The following is a 27,680-nucleotide window of genomic DNA, read 5'->3' on the forward strand; positions in this document are numbered from 1 at the left end:
TAAAAGTAACCTGGCATCAAAAAGGCTGAGTCCCATCAAAAACTACACCAAGGATCTTCACTTCAGACAGTAGAGGAATAGAAGCGACTTTAATGCTGATGTTAACATTAGTAAATTTTGAAAGAGTAGCTTCTGATTTTATTAGAAGATATGACATAATATCTATTATTGGGGCCACTAACCAAAGAGGAGGGAAGTTTGGTCAAAATATAAAGCTGGATGTCATGAAAATAACAATGAAATTAAATACTTTGGTGATGCATAATTGATCCAAGAGAAGTAGATAAGTAATAAAATGTAAGGGGCTAAGAACTGATACCCGTGGGTTAAAAATAAACTGTAAAAACTGTAATTATTCAGCTGAATAAATTACTTGTGTTTAATCTGTTAGTTAAATAAGCCTTTAAACCATGAATAAGCAGTACCAAGTGTACCTAAAGAGGACCAGCATTCCAATAGCAGTATGCTAGAAATGGTATTAAACGCTTAGTAGTTCAGATTCGGCAACCCAAAACAGATCGTTTGTAACTCTTGCCAAAACGTTTCAGTCATGTCTAGATCAAAAGCAGGACTGAAAGGTTTCAAAATATTTATTAGTGCTCAAGTAGTCCTGTAGGTGGAACGCAATATGATCTATGTTTTTGTCAAGAAAGAGAAGATGGCAAACAGTGCAAGACATATATAGGCTATGTGACTTTGAAGTGGATGGAGAAGTGTTGATGGATGGATGGATGGATATTCAGTATATAAACACATACACAGAGAAAAAACAAAGCCAATTATAATAAAAATAGAAGAGCTTGTTTCATTTTGTCTTTTCATTTAGTAAAATTAACTCCTCACAAAGAATGTTAAAAAATAATCCAAAATTTGGCTGATTGCAAGTTCATAAGCTTGTGAGTAATGGTAGAGACTTAAAAATTTTGAGACAAGTATGAGGGGTCAAACAGGCCATAATACTGTTGACATTAAATAAGCCAATAGTGTTCACAAGTAAATTAATAGATTACATATACAAATTTATGATTTATGATCTGTTTGGCCTCTCATAGGGGACAACATCAACTGGAGTCAAACACCGTAAAGAACCCATTTGCAATAAAATAATCATGTTAAAGTTGTACATTTCACAAAGAGCAACCTGTCATGGGCAAAGAAAATGTCATTCCTGATTATTTTTGGATGCTTAACTATTATTTTTTACTGTCATGTATCGAAACACAATTATTTTGTAGTTGGCTGTTAGTGACAGCTGGCAGATATGTCCCTAAACATCATGGATGAAATCTCTCATTCATCACCCGAGGTCCTTTTACTAGAGAATAATGAATGTAATCAATCTCTTTTTAATATATATATTGCATCCTTGCCAATTAGAGTAGACGGCATGTTACAGTCTACATGTGGGTTGTCATAGATTACTGGTAAAACTTGGTTACAGCGGAACCAAGGAGTATTAAATGACAGAAAGTTTCAATAGGTGACAATTACTTCTGGAAAATGAAGAAATAGATTTACAGTTCCCTTTCTATCAAAAGAGGATATACAAATTGAAGCAAGTTGCATATTGATGTTCATCTTATTATTTTAAATCAACAAATGAAGGCTGTTTAAATTGATATTGTTTTGATTTTTGCAGTTAGCTTCACATCAGTCTCATTTCTAAATTAATATGCATATGTGAACTCTGGATCTAAAATATTACTTGATTTTATGACAACCATAGAAATAAAAAGTTACCTGCAAGAGCTTATCTGGAATTTCCCTTTCCATAATGGGAATTTTCTTATAATTCCGAAACTCAGCTACCTCGCGATTCCGTAGCTCCAGCAGTTTAAACCTCTTCGATTTTTGAAATTCATTATCTTTGAGAAACTTAAACTCCTCTTGCAGTTCTTCCAATCTAAAGAAATTAGGGATCTGCACTTCTCCAGTCGTGGCAAACTGAACATTACAGAAGAAGATGGAAGCTTCATTTTAGAACTACAGCAAATGCTAAATACAAGATTGCATGCATACAAAATTATTTGTATCATATGATAATTATAACAAATTGTAAAAAATGATTTAATCTACCTTTTGTTTAGATGAATTTCAAATATTTACAACATATTGTCTAGAAGTTAAAAATTTTAAAAATGTGAAAGTAACAGAAATGCATACAGCCAAACATTTCTTTTAAAGTATAATACCTTTAGTAACTGCAAGAGTTTGGTGTTATTTGGGTCATTTGGGTCCAGTCTCGACTCTAAGGCCCATTTTGACAGCATTTGCATGTCACGTAAAGCAGAAACTCGAACAGATGAAATTATATCATGCTTCTTCAAAGTGCTAGCAATAAAAACAGAAAACAAGTACGATCACCATCAACTGTTTCAGCATAGTCTGTTGATACGCATTTAACCGATTTACCGTGTAACCGATCAACATTTTTGCCGTTAATTTGTTTGACTTCCTCGTTTCTCGGTGCTAAGATTGCCCGTGTATTCATTTTTTCTGTTGATAACCCTTCATGATGAAAATCTTCAATAAGATTTGGACATAATATGTCTTCTTTAATTGGGAACTTAAAGTGAGGAAAACGTTAAAAGTTATAAGAGCTGAGAAAACAAGAACTGTGTCTGTCAAAAGCATTCACACAAATGACAGGTGAGAGTACTGTGTGCCTGGTTGAATATGGTTGAGAGGAGGGCGTGACTTGAAAAAATCTCATGGCCAAGGTCTCGTCTTGCAGGAATTGAAAAAATCTCTTGAAAAAAGTCTCATCTCATCCCAGGAATTTTTCTATATAATAGAGAGATATCCATAAAACAGATCTAGTCAGGTAAAACTAGAATTACTTGCTTTTGGCCAATAGTTTCAGCTGTCTGCATGATAGATGATAGTGTTTTTGTGCTGTCAGTAATCCCTTCCTCCCTTAAACCCCCACTAGTTTATGGTCAAAGAGGGAACAACACCATGATTGGGATGCCACTTCATCGAAGGTCAGACTCACCTAACATGCATGCAGGATTACTGCAGACATGCAAACTGAACATTGACCGTGATGGGGCTGGGATTTGAACCCAGGATTCAGTGCCAACAATCAAAACAGGAAAAGGAAAATGCACTATTGATTTAAGTTTGCCTGGAACAAATATCTTTACATGTGATTAAATTGTAAGTGAGTTTGACGAGTTAAGATAAACAAAAGCTGAAAATGGAAAGATGAAAACATAAGAAAATGAAATAAGGTATAGAGTTACCTCTGAACTCCAGTGCTTTGTTGTGGATTCATAGCTCCACTAGTCTCTCCCACTGCCCAAGTCACACTACAGGATACCTTTCCTGAAGTTAAAAGTATGACTTTATTGCTGCCGTCTGCTTCAAATGAAAACGGTACATCTAGAAAGCAGATATAAAGAAAAACAACATTGGCACGGCTGCATTTTCAGCCAACATGTTTCTGCATCTCTGTTAGGGCTGTTCATTTTCATACAGAATGCCATGAGTGCCCCGGCTGTCTAACAAAATTGAGCAACGGCCACTTAGCTGTTATAATCCAATGTAGAGACTTGAACCTGAATAAAGTTTGGGGCAGTATTCTGTTGCCATCTTGTGGATAAAATAATATTATGCTGCAAAAAAATATCATGAATATTTTAATGTGTTTTGCCATTCTAAATTAACTCATCAATATTCAAGAGAAGGGTGGAGCCTTCAATCAAAACACAATGAAGTGTAAATGAGGCTCTGTAAAACCAGTCTGAGAGCTAAGTGAAACTCAACGATTAGTTGAATCAAGAAGTAGTGATGACAACTGAACTGGTCATCAGATATCGACACGGACGGGGAAACTTGTGTATATTGCACTGTACAACCAAACCGCCAATAATGGGACTGGTGAATTTGATTTTTTGAAGGTTCACCATGGTGCAAGTAGGTATGTGGCAAAAAGTCAATGCTATCAAGTAGAAAAACAAGAAAGATGTTAGCCCCCTAAGCACTGCTCATAATGCAGAAACTGACAGGGTGAGTATGGCAGTCACTAAGCCTTGCGCTGTGGTAGACTACAATAACACAAGGAGTGGATGTGGATCAGGCTGACATTCTACCCTTACATGCTCCAGCAACAAAAAGCATTATAAGAAAAGTGTACAAAGAAACACGGTTCTACTGTCCTGATTGCAACATGAGGTTGTGCACTGCTGACTGTTTCAAAACATGTCACACAAAGGATGTTGTCTTAAATCTGCATTAGTACAGCAGTGGGCACAAGACATACCTTTCCTACTGTATTTATGTGGACATTTTGGTATTAACAGTTTTCTGTTACACGTAATAACTTTTTTTTGTGAGTTGTTTTTCTAGGGGTAATCATTAATTCTAAGGAGGCTACTAATGTAAAGTTAGCCTCATTTCTCCTTTAAAGTTGTGAATTTGAGATTGGCACATTCTTTTAAGAGATCTGGAGCAAAGCATGATGAAGCACAAAAACCAAAGTCATTTTAATAATAATTGCCCTTTCCAAATGAGTCAGTATTGACTAAATGAGTTAATAATGAACGATTAATCTGTCATAAATCCTTATTTTACAGGGAAAATGGTGATATACTGTAATGTTGATGTTGCTTTGTTAATATAAGTTGCTTTGATTTAACAGTTGTTTAATATATTTTCAATTTTAATGCTATAAAATATTTGTAATCCTACTGTTTTGGAAAGTTTTAAAATTCTTCTGGGAACCTTGGGGTTTAAACTGGAAATATCAATCTTTAGATGAATGAGCGACTTCATGAAATGAAATTATAAAACAAATAAATAATGGCAAAACAATAAGTCAAGGAATCATTATACGTAAATATACAAAAGTGTATAGAAATTTTTGATTCATCAAAGAAGCCACCTTTTGCTCATATAACAGCCAAACTATGGTAACCCTTTTGATTCAGAATGCCAGTCACTCTGCAAGTCAGCAACTCTGCTTCCAGCAAAAGAACCCCAGACCATCGCATTTCCTCCTCCATGTTTGACCAACTTGATGGCTTATAAACTTGCTGTGTGATGAACCAAAGATTTCAAATTTTGATTGTTCAGTCCATAAGATTTTCTTCCAGTCTGCAGTAGTCCACAGCCAGTATTTCAAGGCCCTATTTTGTCCAGTAAGGAATGGCTTTCTTACTGCCACTCGCCCAGTCAAACCTGCAGCACAAACTTTCCTTTTCACACTAGAAACTGAGACTTGGTTTATGTGACCGCTGTTAAACTGTGCTTGAAGCTGTTGTGCTGTGAGGAGCCCATCACATAAGCTGGTGACCCTCAGAAACCTGTCTTCTGATTGGATTGTGACTTTGGGTCTGCCAGAACTCTTCCTATCAGAGTTTCTTCCAGTTTCCAATTGCCTTTGGATTGTGCAGGACACTAAACTCACTGACACTTTGATTTTTTACTCTGATTTCTCTAAATGAAAAGTCTACACTAATAAAACTCTGTCTCGATTAATTTGTCAATTGCCATTTTCTTGCCATGGAATTTACATCTTTCTACGGTGTAATTTTGTCCAAGTAGTACTTGAGAGGATGTAGTAACACAGTCTATTCCAATTCTGCTTTAAGACAGACAGAGGGTTTTTAAGTAATCAACAGACGTTGGGACACCTGTACAAATTGTTTGCTTCAAATTGCAAGGCTTAATGTACTTATGTAGTATTCCAGTAGGGGAAGCACAGTGTAAGTCATATCAACACTCGCCAGTACCACACTTCATATCGTCACTGTGTCACTAATGAAATCCAGGCGTCCCAGTTATCTGTACATCAAGTGTGTGAAGGGTGGATGTGAGGCAAATAGGTTAGGGAACAGGTATACTGCAACTAATAGGACATAGTGCCGCACTCTACATTAAAGTATCTTTCTTGTTTATTGTTAAGTCTTTTTATTAATAAGAGTAATAAAAACAAAATTGAATTTCTTTTATTATTTTAACTGGTTGTAGAATGAAATGAAATAACAAAACAGTGAATAATTTGTAGCATATCTCTGTAATTATGGTCAATGTGGATGTTAGCTCTATATTTCAAATTTCCTGCATTTGTATGAAGTAGTACAATGTGATATAATACAAAGAATTGGTACAGTATCAATTATGTTTACTGATCCATTCGGATTCACCAAATCACCAAAAATAATTAACTGTACTTGTCCTTGATGGAGCAAGAATACAATTTTGTGGTCACATGATAATATATATTTGCCTCCAGCACACTGTTCTTGTTCACACAAGATAATAACTTGTGCACATAATATACACATCTTGGGTGTACAATATATAACTTAAGACTACAATGTAAGATCTTACTCAATAGAGCCACATGGAAAATAAAAAAATATTGCCTTTAAATGAGATAGCATTGCATTTAGATGACATAAAGGTGTGTTTTAAACTAGACAGAATTGCATTAAAACTGTAGCGCAATAATTATGGCATTTAAATGAGACAACAATGTGTTTAAACTCAATAGCAATGTATTGAAAAATTAGCCGTATCTTTGTTTGCATCACACCACATAATCATTAAGTAACCCAAGCACACTGAACAGCTTTAAACCGAACACTGAACATGTCATTAATTTCATGTCAAGTAACCAATTGACACCATCAGTTTACAAATTCTTATCCTACTTTTAAGTCACATTAGAAATGCATCCTATTCAGTATCAAAAATCTTTCAGCATTTTCACATTTAGAAAGGAAGAAATTTGTGGTGACTCTTCAATGTTTATTATGAACAAGATTCACACAGTGGCTACTGTTGTTTGAAAATGAAAGGTTCAGGACTGCAGGGATTTTATTTAGCCCTCGACAAGTGCGGCAGAATGGCAGGAATTTTGAAAATCAGCTACTACTGTATTTAAGCTAAACAGAAAGCTTTATGGTTCATGAAGTGCATAATATGTTTTGGAGGAAAATTAGAAACTCCCATAAAGTTATGTGCTGATCAAATATTTGATTTATTATGATAATGTTTGTTATAATAAGTACTTTCACTGGTTATACTTGAGTACTTTTGAAAGCAGATACTTTTTTACTTTTACTCAAGTACTTTTTAACTGAAATAGTTCTTACTTTAGCGAAAGCAAAATCTTGACAAAGTACTTCTACTTATACTTAAGTATCATTTCTAAACACTTTTGTTTATTTATGAAGGGCTTTGCACTGCACTATGTATTGGACACTGCCTGTATGAATAAAGTCCACGCAGCATTTTGCAACGGTCTTATTTGTCTCCTTGTTTTCCTAGTCCACCATCAGTTCATGACCATCGATGTCCCAGAATACGAGTAACACAAAGACTGTGGGTAATATGGGCATCACAGATTGTTATCTTGAAGAGATTTGTTGTATACAACAGAAACTGAATAAAGAATGCTGTAAGTGGTACCTAAGAATGCATGAGTGAATAACAAGTCAAAATAACAATAAAAAAAGAATGCATAAACTCATGTTTGCTCAGCCAGTTATTTTGGGTTATTCCTCCACATCCAGAAATATTTTACATGGTGAAGCCTCAACAAGAAAGTTCAATTTCTGTGTTTTTCAGCATTTACTTTACCTCTCTACATATTGGCTTGCATACAGCACCTTATAACCAATACATGACTATTGAAACATGAAAAGGTCCTACCGCTGCCAACTCCTCCATGATCAAACAAGACTCTTTGGTAGCTGCTGAACTCGTAGTCTTCAAATGGAGCACTGCTTGTAGTAAGGGTTGTCTCAGGAATTGGTATAAACACCTCAGCTAACATTTGGGGAAATAACCTCATTGTCTCAAAAACCTGGAAAAAACAGACAAGGCATACTGTATATATTTAATTTTTTATTACATAAATAGTATATATATATATATATATATATATATATATATATATATATATATATATATATATATATATATATATATATATATACAGTGCCCTCCATAATGTTTGGTGGAGAATAAGAATAAGGGCGGCTGACCCAAACAAATTAGGTAAAGGTTCTACAAAAATTCTAAGCAGCTGTCAAAAATACTCTTAAGCACCGTCAAAGCCAACACACAGCATAATAACGCGTGTTCTAAATAACACTGGTCACTCTTACAGCATCTCTAAAGAGGTTATGAAATGCAACAAAAACTGAAGAAGTTGAAACTTTGCCAAGAACAGGACACATGCCTCACGCACAATGAGAAGGATGGTGAGAAACGCAAAGATAAAGTCAAATATCACAGATCCACAACTGCACAGTTTGGTTTTACTTCCATATCAACTGTTAAGACACCACTTCCATGTCGAGAAGCTTTTTGGAAGAGTTTCATGAAAGAATCCTCTCTTAAAAACAAGCCACAAAAATGCAGAACCTGGAGTTTTCTGAACATCATTGGGTCTACAAATAGAATTGTGTGTTGTGGGCAGGTGAGATGAAAATAGTTTTGGATATGCACACCATTGTCATGTTTGTGCATAGAAAGAAAAAGGCACCTGATACACTCTGTGAAATATGGTTTTGGATCATTGATACTTTGTGGTTGTTTTGGTACAAGCTGTCAAAGGACTCTTGTGAAGATTAATGGAAGAATGAGTTCCACTACATACCAGGACATTTTTGCCCAAAAATTGTCTGCCTCTGTCCATAGCAGATGGACCTGTCAACAAAATAACGACTCCAAACTCACATCAAAATCAACACACAAATGATTGCAAGAACACAAAATCAAGTTATGCAATGGTCATCTCAGTCTCCAGATTTGAAAATTTATTATGTGAATTAAAGACGTCAGTCCACAAGTGCAAACCCTACAATATTAAATGCTCTGCGTAGAGGGGTGTCCAAGACCCCTCCACAAGTCTTCACCAACCTACTTGAACATTGCAGAAAGATGCTCAGCACGACTTCGTTTTTTGTTTAAAAGAAAAAAACAAGTGTCAAATAAGAGATAAGACTTGCACATTTGTTCAAGCCCAAAATATCATTTATTGCATGTTTGCCCTATAAGGCTCCCTATTTGAAAAAAACAGGTTTGAAAAATAGATGGGTAGATGGATGCGTGCGAGGTTCATCTTTTATATTAATATTACTTTCATTTTCATGAGGAGTGACAATAATTCTGGAAAAGACCAACTGCATGCATTTCTTCTGCTAGCAAGCTTGACTTTGACAGAACTAGGCTGCCATGCTTGTACAGTGCTCTATTCACTTTTAAAATGAATAATTAATGGTAAGGTTCAGTAGATTTCAAAGTAATAACCTAAAATCTTACCTGAAACTTTAGACTTTCTGGCTGGTTGTATATCTTCAGATTAAATATCTGACCAAAGTGGACTCTGAAATCGTAATTCAACGAATGACTTGTTGTCTGAGAAACCACTTTATTATTAAAAATAATTTTGATGAAGAATGAGCGCTTAAGCATATCTTCTCTTCTCAGCACCTCACTCCTGCCAAGAAATGATAAGATTGACAAGTTATGTGACAGCTGCACTTGAATAGGACCACACTTCTCATTACGCTATGCTGTCACTGAGACACAAGACTATGGCTTATCATGCATAGGCTGCTGGGAAGTGGCCTGAAGAGTGTGATATTTCAATGGGATGCTAGCAATGGAAGGAGGTTTTTATTCCCTAAAGGAGGCTGAAGCATCTTGTCATGTATGCGAGCCAAAGGGTCACCTTCAAGGCTCACCTAAGGAATATGAACCAACCCGGGATGAGAGGGGGGTCTCACAGCCTCGAGAATTCACTCCTTGAGAGCAACAAAGTCAAGAAAGCCCTCATTTCCAGTTGCATGGTATAAAAGGGAGACACACCCAGAAGGTGGTGTCTCATTTTGGACTTGACTGCCATAAAAATCTAGAGATTTTAAAAAAGAACACTATTCCAAGGAACTGCCCCAGCCAGAGAGTAACATTTGCCCTGCTGCATTCTCCATTTATTGCTGGCTGCTACAGTTATAATTATGTTTTATAATACACAGATGGGGCTGTTGTTCTTCTTTATCCTAAGAACGGCACTTTACGCTCAGCACATATTGCCGCTGTTTCATTTTCTTTCTGCCATGTCACCCTCTTGAGCAGTTTGCCACAAGAACAATGCCTTAACTTTGTGGAGATTCCTGTTACTCAAAAAGTTTTCCTTCATCAGCGCGTATCACGTCATAAATCTTCAATTAAGACTAAGATCAAGGTTTTAGTCCCAGTGGTTCGCAAGTAAGTGTGTGACAATCCTAAGCATTTGATATATAGAGATTTACTCTAAATGACAGAGTGTGAAGAAGCAGTTACATTCTTCAGATACAGAAAACACGTAAACACACTACTTTCCTTGGATATTAACAGACAGACAGACAGACAGACAGACAGACAGACAGACAGACAGACAGACAGACAGACAGATAGATAGATAGATAGATAGATAGATAGATAGATAGATAGATAGATAGATAGATAGATAGATAGATAGATAGATAGATAGATAGATCATTTTCCTTACCTTGGGCAGAGCTCAGTGCCAGTGATGGTTCCCACAGAGGTCAGTTCAGGTATCAGCAGAGGCTCTCCAGGTTTTTTACGAATGCCGTATACTCTTTTACGGATTTGCTGCACAACAGTATTTTGATCCACTGGTTCAGGCCTTTTTGGTCTTTCCAAGTTTATCCCTTGTTCCTGGTCATGTTCTTCCTCTTGCTCCTTACCTTCTTCTCCCTGTTCCTGCTTCGTTTTTTTTCTCGATTTCTGGGTGTAAGGAATAACCAAAATTCAATTCCAAAAAATTAGCACAACACGTGTTTTTATTTACAGAGAGAAACACTTTTCAGTTGTTTCCCACACACCAAAATGTAAACACAAAAGTTTCCAAATAATAATTAAATAATAAATAGACAGCACTTGTCTTCCTTTCTCTTCCTTTGCCTCCACTCCTCCCAGCAAGCTTCATCCCTCTTCCTCCCAAATGGCTCCTGGAGCAGTGGCAACAGGCTACTTTGATCCTTCACCCGCGGGTACTTCCGGTGGCCCGTTAACGTGGTCCAGAAGCACATCCAGGTGAGGTGAAAGCCAAACAAAGTAGGGTCCTTCAGTCCCTGCAGCACCCCCTGGAAGTGCCCATGGAACCTAACAGGGCGCCAAACTCCATCTCCCATGGAGCCTTGTGGGAATCCGAGGCACTGCTGCTACCCAGGGAGTGGCTGCCATCTAGCACTCCAGGGGAGATAATGCTCTGTTGTCTGATCTCTCCCTGGTCCTTCCATTAACAAGGTCTCCCAGGCAGGTAAGGGCCATGGCTATTTGTCACAATGGCAGATTTTTCCTGCGCAAGGTAAAAATAAACTCCATTCTGTAGAGCTCTGTACAACATAATAATGTGTGTTACAAATAACACGGGGCACTCTTACAGCATCCCTAAAGACATAGAGGTTGAAATTATGTATATATTATATAAATAATGCAAAAAAAGACAGGTAAACAAAAGAAGGGCAATAAAGTCCTCACAGGTGGCGCAGTGGTAGTGCTGCTACTTTGCAGTAAGGAGACTGTGGAAGATTGTGGGTTCGCTTCCCGGTTCCTCCCTGTGTGGATAGCGCTTTGAGTACTGAGAAAAGCGCTATATAAATATGATGAATTATTATTATTAAAGTAGCAAAACAGACAATGCAAAAAATCTTGTGCTAGTCTGGGCCTGACTATACGTGTCTCAGAATGTTGTCTTTTAGTTGGACAACACTTACGCACCTCAGAGTATCACACAAAGGTTTCTCTAGTGCAGCTTCAAACCCCCTCTCTCTCTGGCCTCTCTTACTCTTGACAGTAAGTTCTCGTCATCTTTCACTTCTTGACTCTTCCCTCAAAGACCCTTTTCTCAGTGAGGTGACTTTAAATGCCATTCCAGGATAAACACTAGCAAAGCCCCAGAATTACTTACAGGGCCCAGTAATTGCACCTGGGACACCAGCCTTGAGCTGAAACTCAATGTTCGGTAAGAGGAATTTAACCACTTATAGACTTCAAATGCCAATAATTGTCACAGTACATATTTCACTTCTTACAAACAGAGGAGGCTAGAGGTTAGAGACAAAAGCCTAAAGTGTAAAAAGATTACTTGTTTCTTCTTCCAGGCTTTCCATTCTGCATGCTTCGCCTTGAAATCTGCAAGGTTCTTTTGATATTCTTCTTCATAATCTTCCAGTACCTCAGATGCCTCAGCCTGGATTTCAGACTCATACATTTGTTCTTCTTTCATCTTGTCTACTTCCTCTCTTTGAAAAACAACATTCTGTTATTTGTTAAATGTTCTGAGATTTGCATAACTTCATTTTCATTTAAATAGCATTCTCCTCTAAGAGCCAAAATCAAAACTGATCTTCTTCTAGTAACTAACAAACACTAAGGTACACCAATTTCAAAGTCAGTGCAATTTTCTTGCTGGGCTGTTAACATCACTTTAAGAGAGGTCCACTGAAGCAACAAGCTGATCAAGAAGGAAGGCTGAGTTATGGGATGCAATCTTGACCCCCTGGAGGTAGTAGGTAAGGAGAGAATGAAGATCAAACTAAACGCCATTATGAACAATGCTGCACATCCACTCTCTGACACACTAACACTGAGTACTTTCAGCCAACAGAAGTGTGTCAAGAAATGCAACTGGGGCTCCTTCATACCAGCAGCAAATCATCTGCATGATACCTCGCTGTGACTGCTTTCTTATCATCAGTAAAGTCAGAAGCTTTTTCTTCTTTTTGTAATTCTTTTGTTGTTATTGTTGTTATGTTTCTCTATGTTAGCTTCCATAAAAGCTGAACTTCTCCTTTGGACTGGTAACGTTTTTTTTCTATCTGTTTATCCAGAACATTAGAACACTGAGAACAATCTAAAAAAAAAGGACAGGCTGTTCAGCCCAACAAAGCTCGCCAGTCCAAAATAACATCAAGTCTAGTTCTGAAAGTCCCGAAAGTCCTTCTCTCTACCACACTACTTGAGAAGTTATTCCATGTGTCTGTGGTTCTGTATATGAAGAAAAATTTCTTAATCTTTATGCAAAATTTAGCCTTAACAAGTTTCCAACTGTGTTCCTGTGTTTTGGTGAGCTTGTCTGTCTGTCTATCTATCTACCTACCTACCTACACACCCTACCCTTCCCACTATGCACTATAAATATTCACATCTGCAAGATGAAATCTGCTGAAAACAACAGGTAACTTATAAGCAGGGCTGTCTTAATGCATGGGCACGTTGGGCAGTAGCCCAGTGGACCCACAAGCATAAGGGCCCCATGCTAATCTATGTATGTTGTGACTTGAGTGGTTGTGTGGGTAGGGTGCTTTGCCCAGGGGCCTATAATGCTGTTAAGATTGCCCTGCATATAAGTAAGAAAGGAAAATCAAAGTGAGAACTAAGGAATTATTTTTTGGTCCAGAAGAAGGCAGCATATCAAGGTAAGGAAAAACATTTCTGACTGTCAGTGTGTCAATACAAGCAGTTATGGTCATGGCATGTAATCATACTGATGCCAAATAGTCTCCTGGGGCACATTCAGCCAAGTAGTGCCCAACTGCACCCAAAGATAAAGAGGGACACAAAGAGTGTGTGCAGTACTGTGGGGTTGGTATCCCATAATGCCTCACACATGATTTATTACAGTTTGGTTAAGAAATGTCCAGGAAGGATATTAATGACATTCCCTGGAGATGACAGGTGTGTAAAGGTTGGGCATTACACATAACTGTGCCTAAAGATATTATGATGGATGACAGAATTTCACTGTTGTATAGTCAAAAAGTATAGTCAGGTGCCTGCAGACTGAATGCATCACTGCATCACAAAGTGTTTGTGTGTAAATCTGGCAATCATCAGAAATTAATAGTAATGGTACCCTGTGGCTACCATGGTTCAATTGCATCAAGACTGACCTTAATTACTGCAAATTTTAATACACCAGTCTTTATCATAAGGAGTACACATATAATATCTCTCCTGCCCCTGGACATCTACCAACACAAAGGCAAGTTATTATTAATAAACACTTTCATAGAAGAGTTGCTGAATTGTCAAAAAAAAAATACCTTCTCAGGAGAAGTTTCAGGGGAGTGTTTGTAAATTTTTGCAAATCCCGCAATGCTTTGATGTTTTTCCAAACACGTATCATGCTTTTTAGTAAAGTTCGATCTTTTTCCAATTCTGAATCGAGCAACTTTCTTGTATACCTGAAAAGAACAAAAGTATAACCTTCAAAAATATATGATGAATAGCTTTTCCTATTTATTTGTACATGGAGAGTGGTGACAAGTTGCATGTTGAATAATAATGTGTTCTGTATATGTGACAACAATGAGTTTATCTATCCATTATCCAACCCGCTATATCCTAACTATAGGGTCACAGGGGTCTGCTGGAGCCAATCCCAGCCAGCACAGGGTGCAAGGCAGGAAACAAACCCCAGGCAGGGAGCCAGCCCACCGCAGGGCACACACACACACACACGAAGCACACACCAGGGACAATTTAGAATCACCAATGCATCTAACCTTCATATCTTTGGACTGTGGGAGGAAACCTATGCAGACACGGGGAGAACATGCAAACTCCACGCAGGGAGGACCCGGGAAGTGAACCCGGGTCTTCTAACTGCTAGGCAGCAGCACTACCACTGCGCCACTGTGCCGCCCTCACAATGAGTTTATAAACCTAAAAATATTGTAATTAAACAAAAACACATTATAAGGAAAAACATGTTTTCAATATAATTAAAATATTTCAGGAAAACGCTAAAACTCCATGGGGCATCAGGCCATCTTGGGGCACACAAGTGCATACCTGAAGATTCAATCATACTGGGTCAACCATTTAAGCTAGCATATACTGTATGTCTTTGGAGTGTATTCAAGTACTCACAGAAGAGGCAAGACATATATAAGATTATAAAAACACCACAGAACTGTGGCCTAGCTGGGAGTAGAAGATGAAATGCTGGTGGTCAGAAACAGCAGCTAAATACTGCATCACTTTTTTTGGGTCATGAGAAGAATCTGTTACAGATTGAGGACAATCATTCAGTGGTTCATTGACTATCTAGACCATCTCTTTCTATCCATCCATCATCCAACTCATTATATCCTAACTACGGGGTCACGGGGGTCTGCTAGAGCCAAGCCCAGCCTTCACAGGGAGCAAGGCAGGAAACAAACCCAGGGCAGGGTACCAGCCCACCGCAGCACCTCTTTCTAATACCAGTTTATAGGTGTTGGGGACCTTTTCTTTTAGCACATGGAAACAAGGCCAGATCAGGCCTGCATGGGACTTTTCTCAGAACACCCACTACTACCAGGTGTCTAGACTATGAATATGAAGTCAATTGCTATGCCACCATGGCCATCTCAAAGAAGAAAAAGTGATAACAACAACAAGAGAAATACATTTTAATACTACTGTTAAAATATTTTTCTAACATATCAAAAATCCAGCCATAACATGAGTATATAGGGTAAAGAAGGGGCAGGTAGGGACTGGTTCTATTCAATAAGGGTGTGCACAAAAAGGTGAGCTTCAAAAGGGCGACCTCAATTGGGCGCGGCGAATAAAGGCGCGCGTAAATAAAGGCGAGCTTCAAAGGGGCGACCTCAATTGGGCGCAGCGAATAAAGGCAAACGCAACAAAATTATTACAGAAAATGTATTAGATAAAGGCAATGATTGAACGTATAAAAAGGCGAAAGCAAGAATATTAAAACATTCGCTCAATTGAGGTCGCCTTTATTTACGCGCGCCTTTATTCGCCGCGCCCAATTGAGGTCGCCCTTTTGAAGTTCGCCTTTTTGTGCGCACCCTTATTGAAGGATACCGTAGGGACTGCAACTACTATACCGATAAACTGATATGAGGCAGCTGGGCTGTAAGATTCCCTAGATGGTTTCCCACATAACATGGACAGAGTTGCTAATTCTTTCCTGGACTTGTCAATACTATGTATATCATTGGGAATCCCCCCAGACAGACTGTTCACCAGAGAGAAGCTCTATGGGTCCTGCGGACCCATGAATAGTTAGGCAGCCTGAGGTTTGCCTGACCCTTAACACAGGTGTTGGGAGACAAGCTTGCAGGAGAACCTGGGGCCGCTAGGAGCAGCTCCAGCCAGGGGATCCCAGGAGTTCTCTGAAGCATCTGAGAAGCCCAGGAGACTTCCCACTTGGATTTCCAGTCACCAGCCTAGAAGAGCTTATGAACTGGGAGGTTTCATGTTGGGAAGAGCTCATCTGATGGGAGGAACAGAGGGAGAGAGAAAAAGAAAGAGAGGAAAGAATGAAATATCAGTCAAATAACAAAAGCAAACAAGTGGGCCAGCTAGGGCGAAATACTATACACTCGTCTACTTTAAACTTCAGGTTCTCCTTGGCTTGTTTTGGTTCACAGTCTGCTCAAATCAGCCCTCCTGGATAAATTTAAAAATAAAATGGAACATAAAATGTCAGTGGAAGAAAAATATTCAAATCCGTAGTACCTGATTTCTGCTTTGTACTCATCCACTCTGTGCTGTATCGTGGGGGGTAAGGATGAGCTGTTATGCAATTCTGAAATGTTCCGTACAGCAGTCCTTATAGCATGAAGCTAGAGAAGATATAATTTGAGAATATTATGTTATTAATGTGAAAAAAAAAGGGAGACCGTGTAATAGTGGTGACATTCTATTCACTTTTACAAGGCAGGCACATTAAATACATATTATATCATGCAGAACGCAAGTTTGCCTTGTTTTTAATTCTGGAAGTTATTTTAATGCACAAGATCAAGGAGACGGCACAACCAGTACAGGAGTGTGGCACTACTGAAGTGTTACTAAACTTTTGAATTCTGTTTCCACCAGAAGGAGCGGCATACATGCTAGGCTACATGCTAACCCATACAGACCGGCTCTTCCCAGTCTCTTCCTCACGAACACCAGGTCTCTCGCCAATAAGATGGATGAGATTCAGCTGAGGATCACCTCACATAAGGTGGACTGCTGTGCAGCAATTATTACCGAGACCTGGCTGGATAGTAACATCCCAGATGCTGTGGTGGAGCTAGAGGGGCGCACTCTGTTCCGGGCAGACAGGACTGCAGCTTCTGCTAAACAAGGGGGCTCCGCCCCCTGCTCGCTTCGCTTGCCTACCCCCAGCGTTTTGAACCCATGCCCGCTGGGCAGGCATGTGTGAGGATGACGCACGTTTAATACGGAGCGTTCGCCCATGTCACTCTGGGGCCCCCCACTGTTAATATGGAGCTCCGTCCGTACTATTATGCGGTGCATTGTGGACTACTGCGGACCCCGTAGTGTTTCCCGTTTCAGTTTGTATCTCGGTCAGTCGAGCTTTTGTTTTTGAAGGTTTTGAATTCCGGTTTTCATTATCTGTAACCTGCTGTCCATGTGTTTGGCCCCCTCGTGTAACCTGTTTATGACGTTTTACTTTGCTTTCTACTCTGTCTTTCATTTCTGATCTCGCTTTATTCTGCTTTTGTTTCAATGACACCTGGTCCGTGGTGAATATATTTTCCCTTTTTCGAGTAATAATTTTCATTTGTTTGCGATACTGTGATGTTTATCGTACTGTTAATAATGCATTACTGTAATGTGATTCACCTGGGGGGGGGGGGGGGGGGGGTAAACGTTAACATTTAACATTATAAAAAGTTATTGCCTTTTTTTCACCTGCATTATTATCATTCTTTAATTTAATATTATTTATTGTATCAGTGTGCTGCTGCTGGAAAATGTGAATTTCCCATTGGGATTAATAAAGTATCTATCTATCTATCTATCTATCTATCTATCTATCTATCTATCTATCTATCTATCTATCTATCTATCTATCTATCTATCTATCTATCTATCTATCTATCTATCTATCTATCTATCTATCTATCTATCTATACTTTGGACGTGTGAGGATGACGTATGTTTAATACGGAGCGTTCGCCTGTGTCACTCTGGGTCTCCTCACTGTTACTACGAAGCTCTTTCCAAACTATTATGCGGTGCATTGTGGAGCATTGCGGACTCTGTAGTGTTTCCCGTTTCACTTCGTATCTCGTTTAGTCGAACTCTTTCTTTTTGGAGCAATGCCTGCCTGGTCTGCGGCATTTCAGACACACGTTGTAGGCGCCTGCGTTCATTAATTATATCCAGGCAGGCGCGTGTTTGTATCTTGGTCACTCGAGCTGTGTCGTGTTGAATCCGTGCCTGCTTTGCCTACGCAGTTTGAGACGCACGTTGTAGGCGTCCACGTTCATTAGATCTGTCCATGCGGGCTTGGTGTCGAAGCTGTGTTAGTTGTTGAGCTGTTTGGTTTTGGAGCCGTGACAGTTTTGCTTCCGCGGTTTTAGAAGCGTGTCCGTACCATCTCGGGTTTGATGTATGAACCTTTGTGGACTCTGTAGTGTGTCCCGTTTCACTCTGGGGCGGGGCGTTGACTCCTCTTGTTTCACTATGTCTCCTCCTGCGCCTTCACCACGCATTAGTGCCACTCACAATATGGCGGCGACGCCTGCGCCTTCCGTACTTTGCCTTTGCCTTTTGTACTTTACCGCACCTTCCGACGCACGATGTAGGCGCCTGCACCTTCCGGGTCCGCCTCCGCTGTGTGGTGTGGACGTTTAACTGTCGTTGGTTCTGCCTTTATATTCTGTATCTCGGTGTGCATGTGTTTAGTGCCTAGGTTTTTTTGAAGCTGTTGCATTCCAGTTTTCATCATCTGTAACCCGCTCTCCATGTGTTCGTCCCCGTTCTTTAATCCCTTTATAAAGTTTTACTTTGTTTCCTACTCTGTGTTTTATTTCTGATCTCGCTTTATCCCGCTTGCGGCATGTCAGACGGTTCGTAGTCTCTCTCGTTTTACTCTGGGGAGGGGGGCTTTGTTCTGTAACTTGCTCTCCATGTGTTTGTCCCTGTTCTTTAACCTCTTTATGACGTTTTACTTTGTTTCCTACTCTGACGGTTCGTAGTCTATCCCGTTTTGCTCTGGTGCAGGGGGGGGGGGCTTTGTGTGGCGCCTGCGCACGTGCGTAGTCTCTCCCGTTTCACTCTGGGGGGGGGGGGGCTTTGTGTGGCACTTGCGCACTATGTCTTTTGCGTCCACGGGCAGGTCCCTGCGTTCATATCCGGTTTACCATTCTCGTTTAGTAATATGGATGTAAAGGAGGAGGGCTGGCGCTGTACATTAATAAATCCTGGTATACAGCTACAAACATTATTGGAACATACTGTTCCCCCGACTTGGAATATCTGGCAGTGAAATGCAGACCATTAAAGACTGTAAGAGAGTTCTCCTCCATCCTGATAGTGGCTGTTTATATCCTACTGCGAGCTAACTCTAAATTAGCACTGGAAGAGCTGTACTGCCTGATTAGAAGACAAATGAATGCCAATCCAGACGCGGCTGTGATTGTGGCTAGTGACTTTAATCAGGTAGAATTAAAAGCAGTGCTTCCCAAATTTCGAGGATTTATAAACTTTCAAACTAGAGACAATAGCATTCTAGATTAGGTTTATTGCAACATCCCAGGAGCATACAAGGCTGTAGTAGCACCACATCTGGGCAAGTCGGACCAAATTGCAGTGAAGCTGATCCCAGCCTATACTCCCATGATCTGCAAGATGAAACCGACTACCAGAGCAGCACAGGTATGGACTGAGGAGGCATCTTCAGCATTACAGAACTGTTTTCAGCATACTGACTGGGGAGTGTTCAAAGAGGGCTCAGATCTAGAGGAATATACATCATCTGTCCTATCCTATGTGCAGTTCTGTACTGATGCTGCCCTGCCCACAAAGACCTTTAGGGTGTTTCCAAATCAGAAACCGTGTCTGGACAGTACGGTGAGGTCCCTGCTTAAAGCCCGGGACGCTGCATATAGGTCAGTCGACAGGCTGGCATATAGCAAAGCCCGAAAAGAACTAAAAAAAGGAATAAACCTGGCAAATACAGATACAAACAGCATATTGAGGAGTATTTTGATAGCAATGACCCACGGAACATATGGAGAGACTTAAAGACCATAACGGATTATAAGCGCAGCGATCAGCAGGTCAACTATGACCCTAGTCTCCCTGACACCTTGAACAGTTTCTTTGCACACTTTGATGGATCTAGCAGCAGGGAGACTGTACATCTCCCTTGGCTGGAGGAGCAGCATCAGCCTCTAGTCCTGCAACTACACCAAGTGAGGTCCACCCTGAGGAGGATTAACACCAACAGAGCTGCAGGACCGTATAAGGTGTCGGGTAAGACACTGAAAATATGTGCTGATCAATTGGCAGGAGTCTTTCTGGACATTTTCAACCTTTCTCTACAACTTGCAATGGTCCCTGTCTGCCTCAAATCCTCCACTATTGTGCCAGTGCCTAAAAAATCAGCGGTCACCTGCCTTAATGATTACAGCCCTATGGCTCTGACCCCAGTAATAATGAAGTGCTTTGAGAGAATCCTCCTAAACTACATCAGGGATGCCATCCCTGCTGGATTTGACAACCATCAGTTCGCCTACAGGAGGAACAGATCTACAGAGGATGAAGTCTCAATAGTACTTCACACAGCCCTGACTCATCTGCAATGCCCTAACACTTATGTTAGGATGCTATTCGTCGATTTTAGTTCAGTGTTTAACACCGTAATTCCGGACAAGCTGGTACTAAAGCTTCATAATCTGGGTCTGTCCACATCGTTGCGTCTCTGGATCAGGGACTTTCTCACCAGCAGGCCTCAGGTGGTTAGAATTGGAGATCGTACATCAGCCACACTGATTTTGAACACAGGCATGCCACAGGGTTGTGTACTCAGCCCAGCACTCTTCACACTATTTATGCATGATTGCTCTGCCATGATACGACCGTGGTGGGTCTCATATCAGACAATGATGAGACTCACTATAGAGAGGAGATACAACACCTAGAACTATGGTGCTCAGCCAACAACCTCATCTTGAACACCAGCAAGACCAAAGAGCTCATTGTGGACTATAGGAGGTCCAGAAGAACAGAACATGCTCCTATATTCATACATGAGGAGGCTGTAATGTGTGTGGACAATATCAAGTTCTTGGGTATCCACATCACATTGGATCTGACCTGGTCTTTGAACACATCTCACCTGGTAAAGAAGGCCCAACAAGACTCTTCTTCCTCAGGAAGATGAGACGTGCTGGATTCTCCTCTCTGCTGCTCACAAATTTCTACAGATCTGCTATAGAAAGCATTCTCTGTCACAGTATGACTGTGGTACGGCAGCTGCACAGCACAGGACAGAAAGGACTTGGCACAGCACAGGGGATCATGGGAAGTACTCTCCTAGACCTGGACTCTGTATATGCTGGAAGGGTGCAGAAGATTGCCAAATGTATAGCTGCGTATCTCACCCATCCGGGAAATGGACTGTTTGTACCACTGCCTTCGGGAAAGCGGTACAGAAACATAAAAACACGTACCAGCAGACTGAAAGACAGCTTTTTCCCCAGAGCTGTGAAGTCCATCTGCCCCTGCTGATACACACACACATACTCTACATCTACCCCTAACCTGCGCCCCTGTAGACATGCACAAGCATTTTCCCTCATAATCAAACACACACACTCGTATTCCTCCCCTGCAGACCCACGCACACAGATCACTGGTCTCTGCAGGCATACTACCTCAGGAAAAGTCTGGACTTGATGATGTTTTAATTGCTGCTGTCTTTTATACTTATGTTTATTTTATTATTTATAGTGTATTGTATATTTAAGTATTCTGCCTTGAAGCCAAGTCCTACCAACAAAAAATTTCGTTATATGTATGCATAATAACAATAAAGAATTCTATCTAAGTGAAGTAGCCTCCATCCACCCATCCAAACACTTGACAGTCAGTGAAACGGCAGAATATGGAGAACATAAAGACACTGTGGAGAACAGCAGTGGCATTCCCAGGCTCTGTGATGCAACTTTTGACAACAGGCAGCGCCACTGGAAGTATAATTAAATTAGTGCTTTCATCCAAATTTACAAGTAAATACAGGTAAAATTCCTTTACAACGAATATCTTTATAATGAAATTTTCATTACAACGAATTATTTTTATGGTCCTGACAGCTTCCCCATATGACACAAGTCTATAGAAATCTCGTTACTACGAAGTACATTCAGCAGATAGTTTCATTACAACAAAGTGCCCAAAAGACATTGAAATGCCTGAATGAATCATCCACAGAGAAGTTAGTTCTGTGGTTGCAGCTCAGTTGTGCACAATGATCCCCAAACAGAAACATTGTTAAAAAAAATTCTTTCTTCGAACTTTGCTCATACTCTGTTTTTGTTTTCAGTGGTTTTCAGTGATGCCTTTTGCTTATCGTTCGTCAACATTTAAAAAACATCCATTGGAATGTAACTCATTGTCACCCTCCGATAGAAATGGCAGACATGAAAAAACGATAACAGTTCATATTAGAAAAAAAAAACTTTACATTTTTGCAGCTCTTAATTGCGGCAAAAAGAAAAAAAGACATTGCCAGTGAATTTGGAATTTCGCCATCAACACTGTCAACTTTCTTGAAAGACCAAGCAAAAAAAAAGAAGAAAAATCTCGGGTTGCAAATGTATGTGAACTGCTGCATTTGAAGACGTCGAAAAAGCCGTTTTTATGTGGTTCTGTGATGCTCGTTCAAGAAACATTCCTATTAATGCGGCACTCATTCAAGAGAATGTGAGGTTTCTAAACTCTCTTGGGACCACTCCCAAGTGGACAGCATGCCGAAGAGTGTCCCAAAGTGCGATCACCGCGTCTGTGGAAGACTGTTTATATGTTGCCAGGGCAACAGCAGGCTCACAGCTCTGCTGTGTCTTTCCACCAAAGCAAACTCGATGGGTGATGCAATGAACATTGTAAATGCAGGGAACAGGATTACTTGGCCACTAACCTGGCCACGACCCTGCCTGACTACTGTGTCTGAGTATAGGAGAGTGGCAGATTACGCTACAATAAATAACCATGCTGTTTCTGTTTCAAGCTGAATAAAGCTAGCTTTGTTAAAGTACTGAGACTCAGTCTCGTGTTTTGGGGTGTAACACAGGGACTTATAGCGCAACCCTGATCTTTTAGGATTCGCTTCTGTGGCGCTTCACTGCAGCGCTGTGAGCCTGCTGTTGCCTTGCCCTGGCAACGGACAAACAGTTTTACACAGAAGCGGCAATCACGGTTCGGGATGTACTTCAGCGTGTCGTTCCCGTTGGGTGGGTGGGATCCCAAAAGAGTTCAGAAACCTCACAATATGAAGAAGAAGAAAAGGATGATTCTGCTTCTGATTGATAACTGTGCTGCCCACAACATGCTTCCGCATTTAGATAATGTTCACATTGAATTTCTCCCACCCAATTGCACAGCAGTGCTCCAGCCTTTGGATTTGGGCATCATTCGCACCCTGAAAATGTATCATCACAAGGAAATGCTGAGAAAAATTCTCATCAGCATAACTTGTAGACAGGAGAAGATTAAAATTAACGCGAAAGAAGCCACTGAAATGATTGCAAACGCCTGGACTCAAGTTAAAGAAAGCACTATAGTAACAAATACAGAATCTCATTACTACAAAATATTTTTTAGGTCCCTGGAAGTTCATTGTAACGGAATTTTACTTGTATGTTTAAACAACATTAGGGTACTGAGGCTTAACTTTTATTTTCAATGGATAAGCCAAGAAATGATGAATAAATACATAAAATGAACAAAACCACAATTAGTAAATTCTCATGAAAGCGTCTACAGAGAGATGAAATTCTGAATATGTTTTTCTGTAATTTACCTAAATGTAGCTAAATATTTTGCTGTAATTAAGCTAAATATGTTGACATAATTCGCATTTATACAGAGTACGCATGTGTAAACCAATTTAATTTTTGAAAAGCAGGAAGAACTACAGCAATCTTGTTGTTTACATTTTGAAATGCTTTATTTCATGATAAGATGCTGAGAGGGCATTATTTCTGTTAAAGCAGCTTCTTCCTGCACTCACAACCACTCTGACGTAAATAATCACAAATTAGGGTTCACCACACACAGTCATCATGAAGGGACTGATGAACTACATCTACAGTATAAATAGAGAAAGGATAAAAGTGTGTTTATCTGGAGTGGCATTAATAAAAATTTTCAAAAGGCCTGTGCTGCTATTTCTAGTAAATCAATGTATCAGCTGAACAAACTTGAAATAAAACAAACACAAACCTTATCTCTAAGTTGGCTGACGAGGTTCTTCTGCTTTCTCACTAAAAAATGATCATAGAGTTGGAGCAGCCTGACTGCCAGGACATGTTCACGGCTGAACAGTGAGTGGTGAGTGAACATTAGTCCTGATATGTCAATGTCCAATTGTGTGTCTCCATGTGGGTCGGCCATGCCAGGTGTATAGTATCTGGTAGGTTTTGATTTGGCTGTCTGGAAGGAAAGAAAGCAAAATGAAGCAGATTCATGTGACACAGTAGAATTTAACTGGAAATAGTGTACTAAGCTGCGGTGGGCTGGCGCCCTGCCCGGGGTTTGTTTCCTGCCTTGCGCCCTGTGTTGGCTGGGATTGGCTCCAGCAGACCCCCGTGACCCTGTAGTTAGGATATAGCAGGTTGGAATATGGATAGATGGATAGTGTACTAAGAACAAAAAGTGAGGTCACTGAGAAATTAAGAACTGTACTAGAGTTTAGAGAAGACTTGTGCACTTATGATGATCCAGGACTACTGTATATTTGATTCTCTGCCAACATATACAGTGTAGGAAAAAGTCCATAGGAGAGGCAGGTTTTCCATTAAAAAACTAGCTCTCAACTGAACACACTCCTCCGTCATGCACAAGAGAGTTTCATAAATGATTACATTGTTTCATTTAGGATATACTGTCAGTGTGGCTTGGTGCTCTACATAGACAAAGGATGTTGCTACAGATCTTTGGTAACTCCAATAGAAAGGAGAGCAATGGCAGGAGTGGGGATGGTTGTAAGTAGTGAGATTGAAATGATAAGAAGATGGGAACCTACACATCAAAGAATACTGAGAATGAACTTGAATCTAAAGGAGAAAATAGGACTAAAACATAAATTTGCAACAGCAGAAAACAGTACAGCAAGTGAAAAGGATGCATTTTATGGAGATCTACAGCAGGCTTTAGAGTCAAAGCAATCCACCCATAGGAATGACAAATCAAAAAAATGATCTCCTTAATATCTTTTTGGTTTCTCCTAGACAACAACGACATTAAAAAGAAGTTAAATAGAGACATTTTCTTTTGTCTCATGCTCCTCAGGTTTTTTTTCTTGCACCTTCGCTCCCGTTTTCACTCTCGACTGGAGACGAAACAATGGAGCGGGGTCCCAGGAGATCTGCGCCTTCGTCTGCCTGTCCCAAGTCAGTTTCCGAGAGGCCATACTTTACACTCGGGCCGGATGTCTGTCCAGACTTTGAAGCAGCTTTAAGTTTCTTTTCCGGTTCTTTCTGAGTTTTCTTCTTGTTACTCATGCTTGTATATTGTAGTGGAAGTTCCTTGGTCGGGTTAAATACAGGATACCTCTAAACAGTGTGAAATACGTGGGAAATTAAAGCCGCTGCAAGCTCAGGTTTTTTTTCTGAGTAAAAATACCCCGTTATTCTCACAAGGGTCTCCTCTTGAGTTACAGCAGAGATTTGAGCAGAGTCACACAATGGGCTCAGATTTTCCTAATAGTTTCCTGATTATGTGCTCAGTAATATATGGTGAAATGTATGGACATTGGTTTGTGGTAATAAAACACTGTTTGCAAAACTGTAGTCCTTGCTTCTGAATAATACTAATTGTTGCTCTGATTTATATTGCTTCACTGCAGTTACATCATACTCATAATAGAAGAAAAGACAGGCAATGTAGCATAGTGGTTATGACTTTGGACTTTTAACGCCAAGGTTGTGGGTTCATATCCCACTACTGACACCACTGTGTAACCCAGGAGCTAGTCACTTCATCTGGCTGTGTTCCAGTTGGAAAAAGGAAATTAAATTGATTGTGTCTCAAATATTGTAAGACACCTTGAACTACAAGACATCAGTCCAATAATAAGTAAAAAATATGAAGTCTTGAAAGAGATTTAAAAAATACACCATGCTTTTCAAAGCAAATTCTCAGTTTTGACTCTCATGTTGTATCTCATGTCTCCTTTATGTTTAAAGTGATTTCTCCTTTAGGAGAAACATCTGTGACAAAGTTGATTGCTAAATGAAATCTCAATGAGAATCTCTTTTAAGTCTCATGAGCCATCAAAGATCAGCCATTGAGTAGTTCAATTTTCCTGTTGGAAATGTCCAGCACATAATAGTAATGGGAGACTGGACCTTACTTAATGGTAATCAGAAATGGGGTGAGAGGGGCTTTCAACAGTGGGAAAACATGATTCGGCAGGAGACGTGAATAAGAAAGGGGTGAAGAATTCTAGATTGGTGTACTGTATAACTAATGAAATGCTAACTGGAAACATTTAGGTCAATCTGAAAACAGTTCACAAAATTACTTATTAACAGAAGAACTGGACCATAAAAGCACGATAGGTTACATTATTTACACAAGAACCATGAGATGATATGCTGTGTATGGTGTCAAAGCAATCAGGAAGTAGGGCTACTATATGTACCAAACATAAAATTGGTAATTACAGATTTCAACATTTGGAAACTGGTTAAAGATCGAATAAGAAAATACTCAAGAATCCATATTACTAACCGAGAATGCTAAACCGGATGATGGACGCAGGCACATCCGGCAATGGGCCGTAGCTGCAAAAAGACGTACTGTGCAGGCGCAAAAAGAGTCCGCGAGAGTCGGCTGAGGAGCCGAGAAAGGCGGACAAAAGAGGGCGAGAGAGGTGGATGAGGGGCCGCGAGAGGCGGACAAGACCACAGAAAAAAGGAGTGAGCACAGGAAAAATGGAGAAATGAGGCGCAAAGAGCACCGAAAAAAGGAAAAGGCACATAAAAAAGTATTCAAACGCAAGCAAAGCACGAAACACATTGCACACGAAACAAGACCCAAAAAAAAAAAAGAAAAAAAAAGAGGATCGCGCACAACAGCAAGGCCCCCCCCACCCCCCCCCCCCCCCCCCCCCCCCCCCCCCCCCCCCCCCCCCCCCCCCCCCCCCCCCCCCCCCCCCCCCCCCCCCCCCCCCCCCCCCCCCCCCACAGGCACCGGACGGGACACACACCAAGAGGGGGATTCAACAAGCCCATGGAACACAAAAAAAAAGAACACAAAACCACCCCACAGACCCTACAAGCAAGGGACGGGACACACACAAAGAGGGGGATTCAACAAGACACAGGAACACAAACAGAAAGAAGACGCTCGCGCGACAACAATCCTCAGGAACAAACACATGAACACAAAAGAAACAACAAAATAGACGGCTATGCAGCATAGGTGGATCTCATTACAATAAGGCACTATTAACCGTTCAACCGCAGAAAAGGCTCCATATTAACAGTGAGTGCAATACTCCTTATTACTTATCCATATTTCTAAATGAAAAAATGTCTCGACTCCAAAAACGCAAAGCTCAACTAAAGCTTCTAACTAACGATGTACCTAAAAGTAAAAACTTTATGAACTGCATTAGATCCTACAATAGTTCATTTGCTTTTGCATATACCGGAGTAAATATC

General features: G+C 40.2%; 1 protein-coding gene across 1 annotated transcript in view; it reads right to left on the minus strand.

The window, feature by feature from the left end:
- LOC114652769 (coiled-coil and C2 domain-containing protein 2A-like) overlaps positions 1–27,680 on the minus strand; it is a 100,461-nt gene that overhangs the window by 50,250 nt on the left and 22,531 nt on the right. The window contains exons 11-20 of the mRNA XM_051928541.1: positions 24,235–24,444; positions 16,507–16,613; positions 14,076–14,216; positions 12,116–12,272; positions 10,511–10,752; positions 9,280–9,457; positions 7,663–7,816; positions 3,246–3,384; positions 2,193–2,331; positions 1,741–1,944 (exon numbers count right to left, since the gene is read on the minus strand). Of these exons, the coding sequence (XP_051784501.1) occupies positions 1,741–1,944; positions 2,193–2,331; positions 3,246–3,384; positions 7,663–7,816; positions 9,280–9,457; positions 10,511–10,752; positions 12,116–12,272; positions 14,076–14,216; positions 16,507–16,613; positions 24,235–24,444 (1,671 nt within the window). The remainder of the gene's footprint in view (positions 1–1,740; positions 1,945–2,192; positions 2,332–3,245; positions 3,385–7,662; positions 7,817–9,279; positions 9,458–10,510; positions 10,753–12,115; positions 12,273–14,075; positions 14,217–16,506; positions 16,614–24,234; positions 24,445–27,680) is intronic.

The sequence above is a fragment of the Erpetoichthys calabaricus genome, chromosome 5, assembly GCF_900747795.2.
Source record: "Erpetoichthys calabaricus chromosome 5, fErpCal1.3, whole genome shotgun sequence".
In the NCBI taxonomy this organism is placed as follows: Eukaryota; Metazoa; Chordata; class Cladistia; order Polypteriformes; family Polypteridae; genus Erpetoichthys; species Erpetoichthys calabaricus.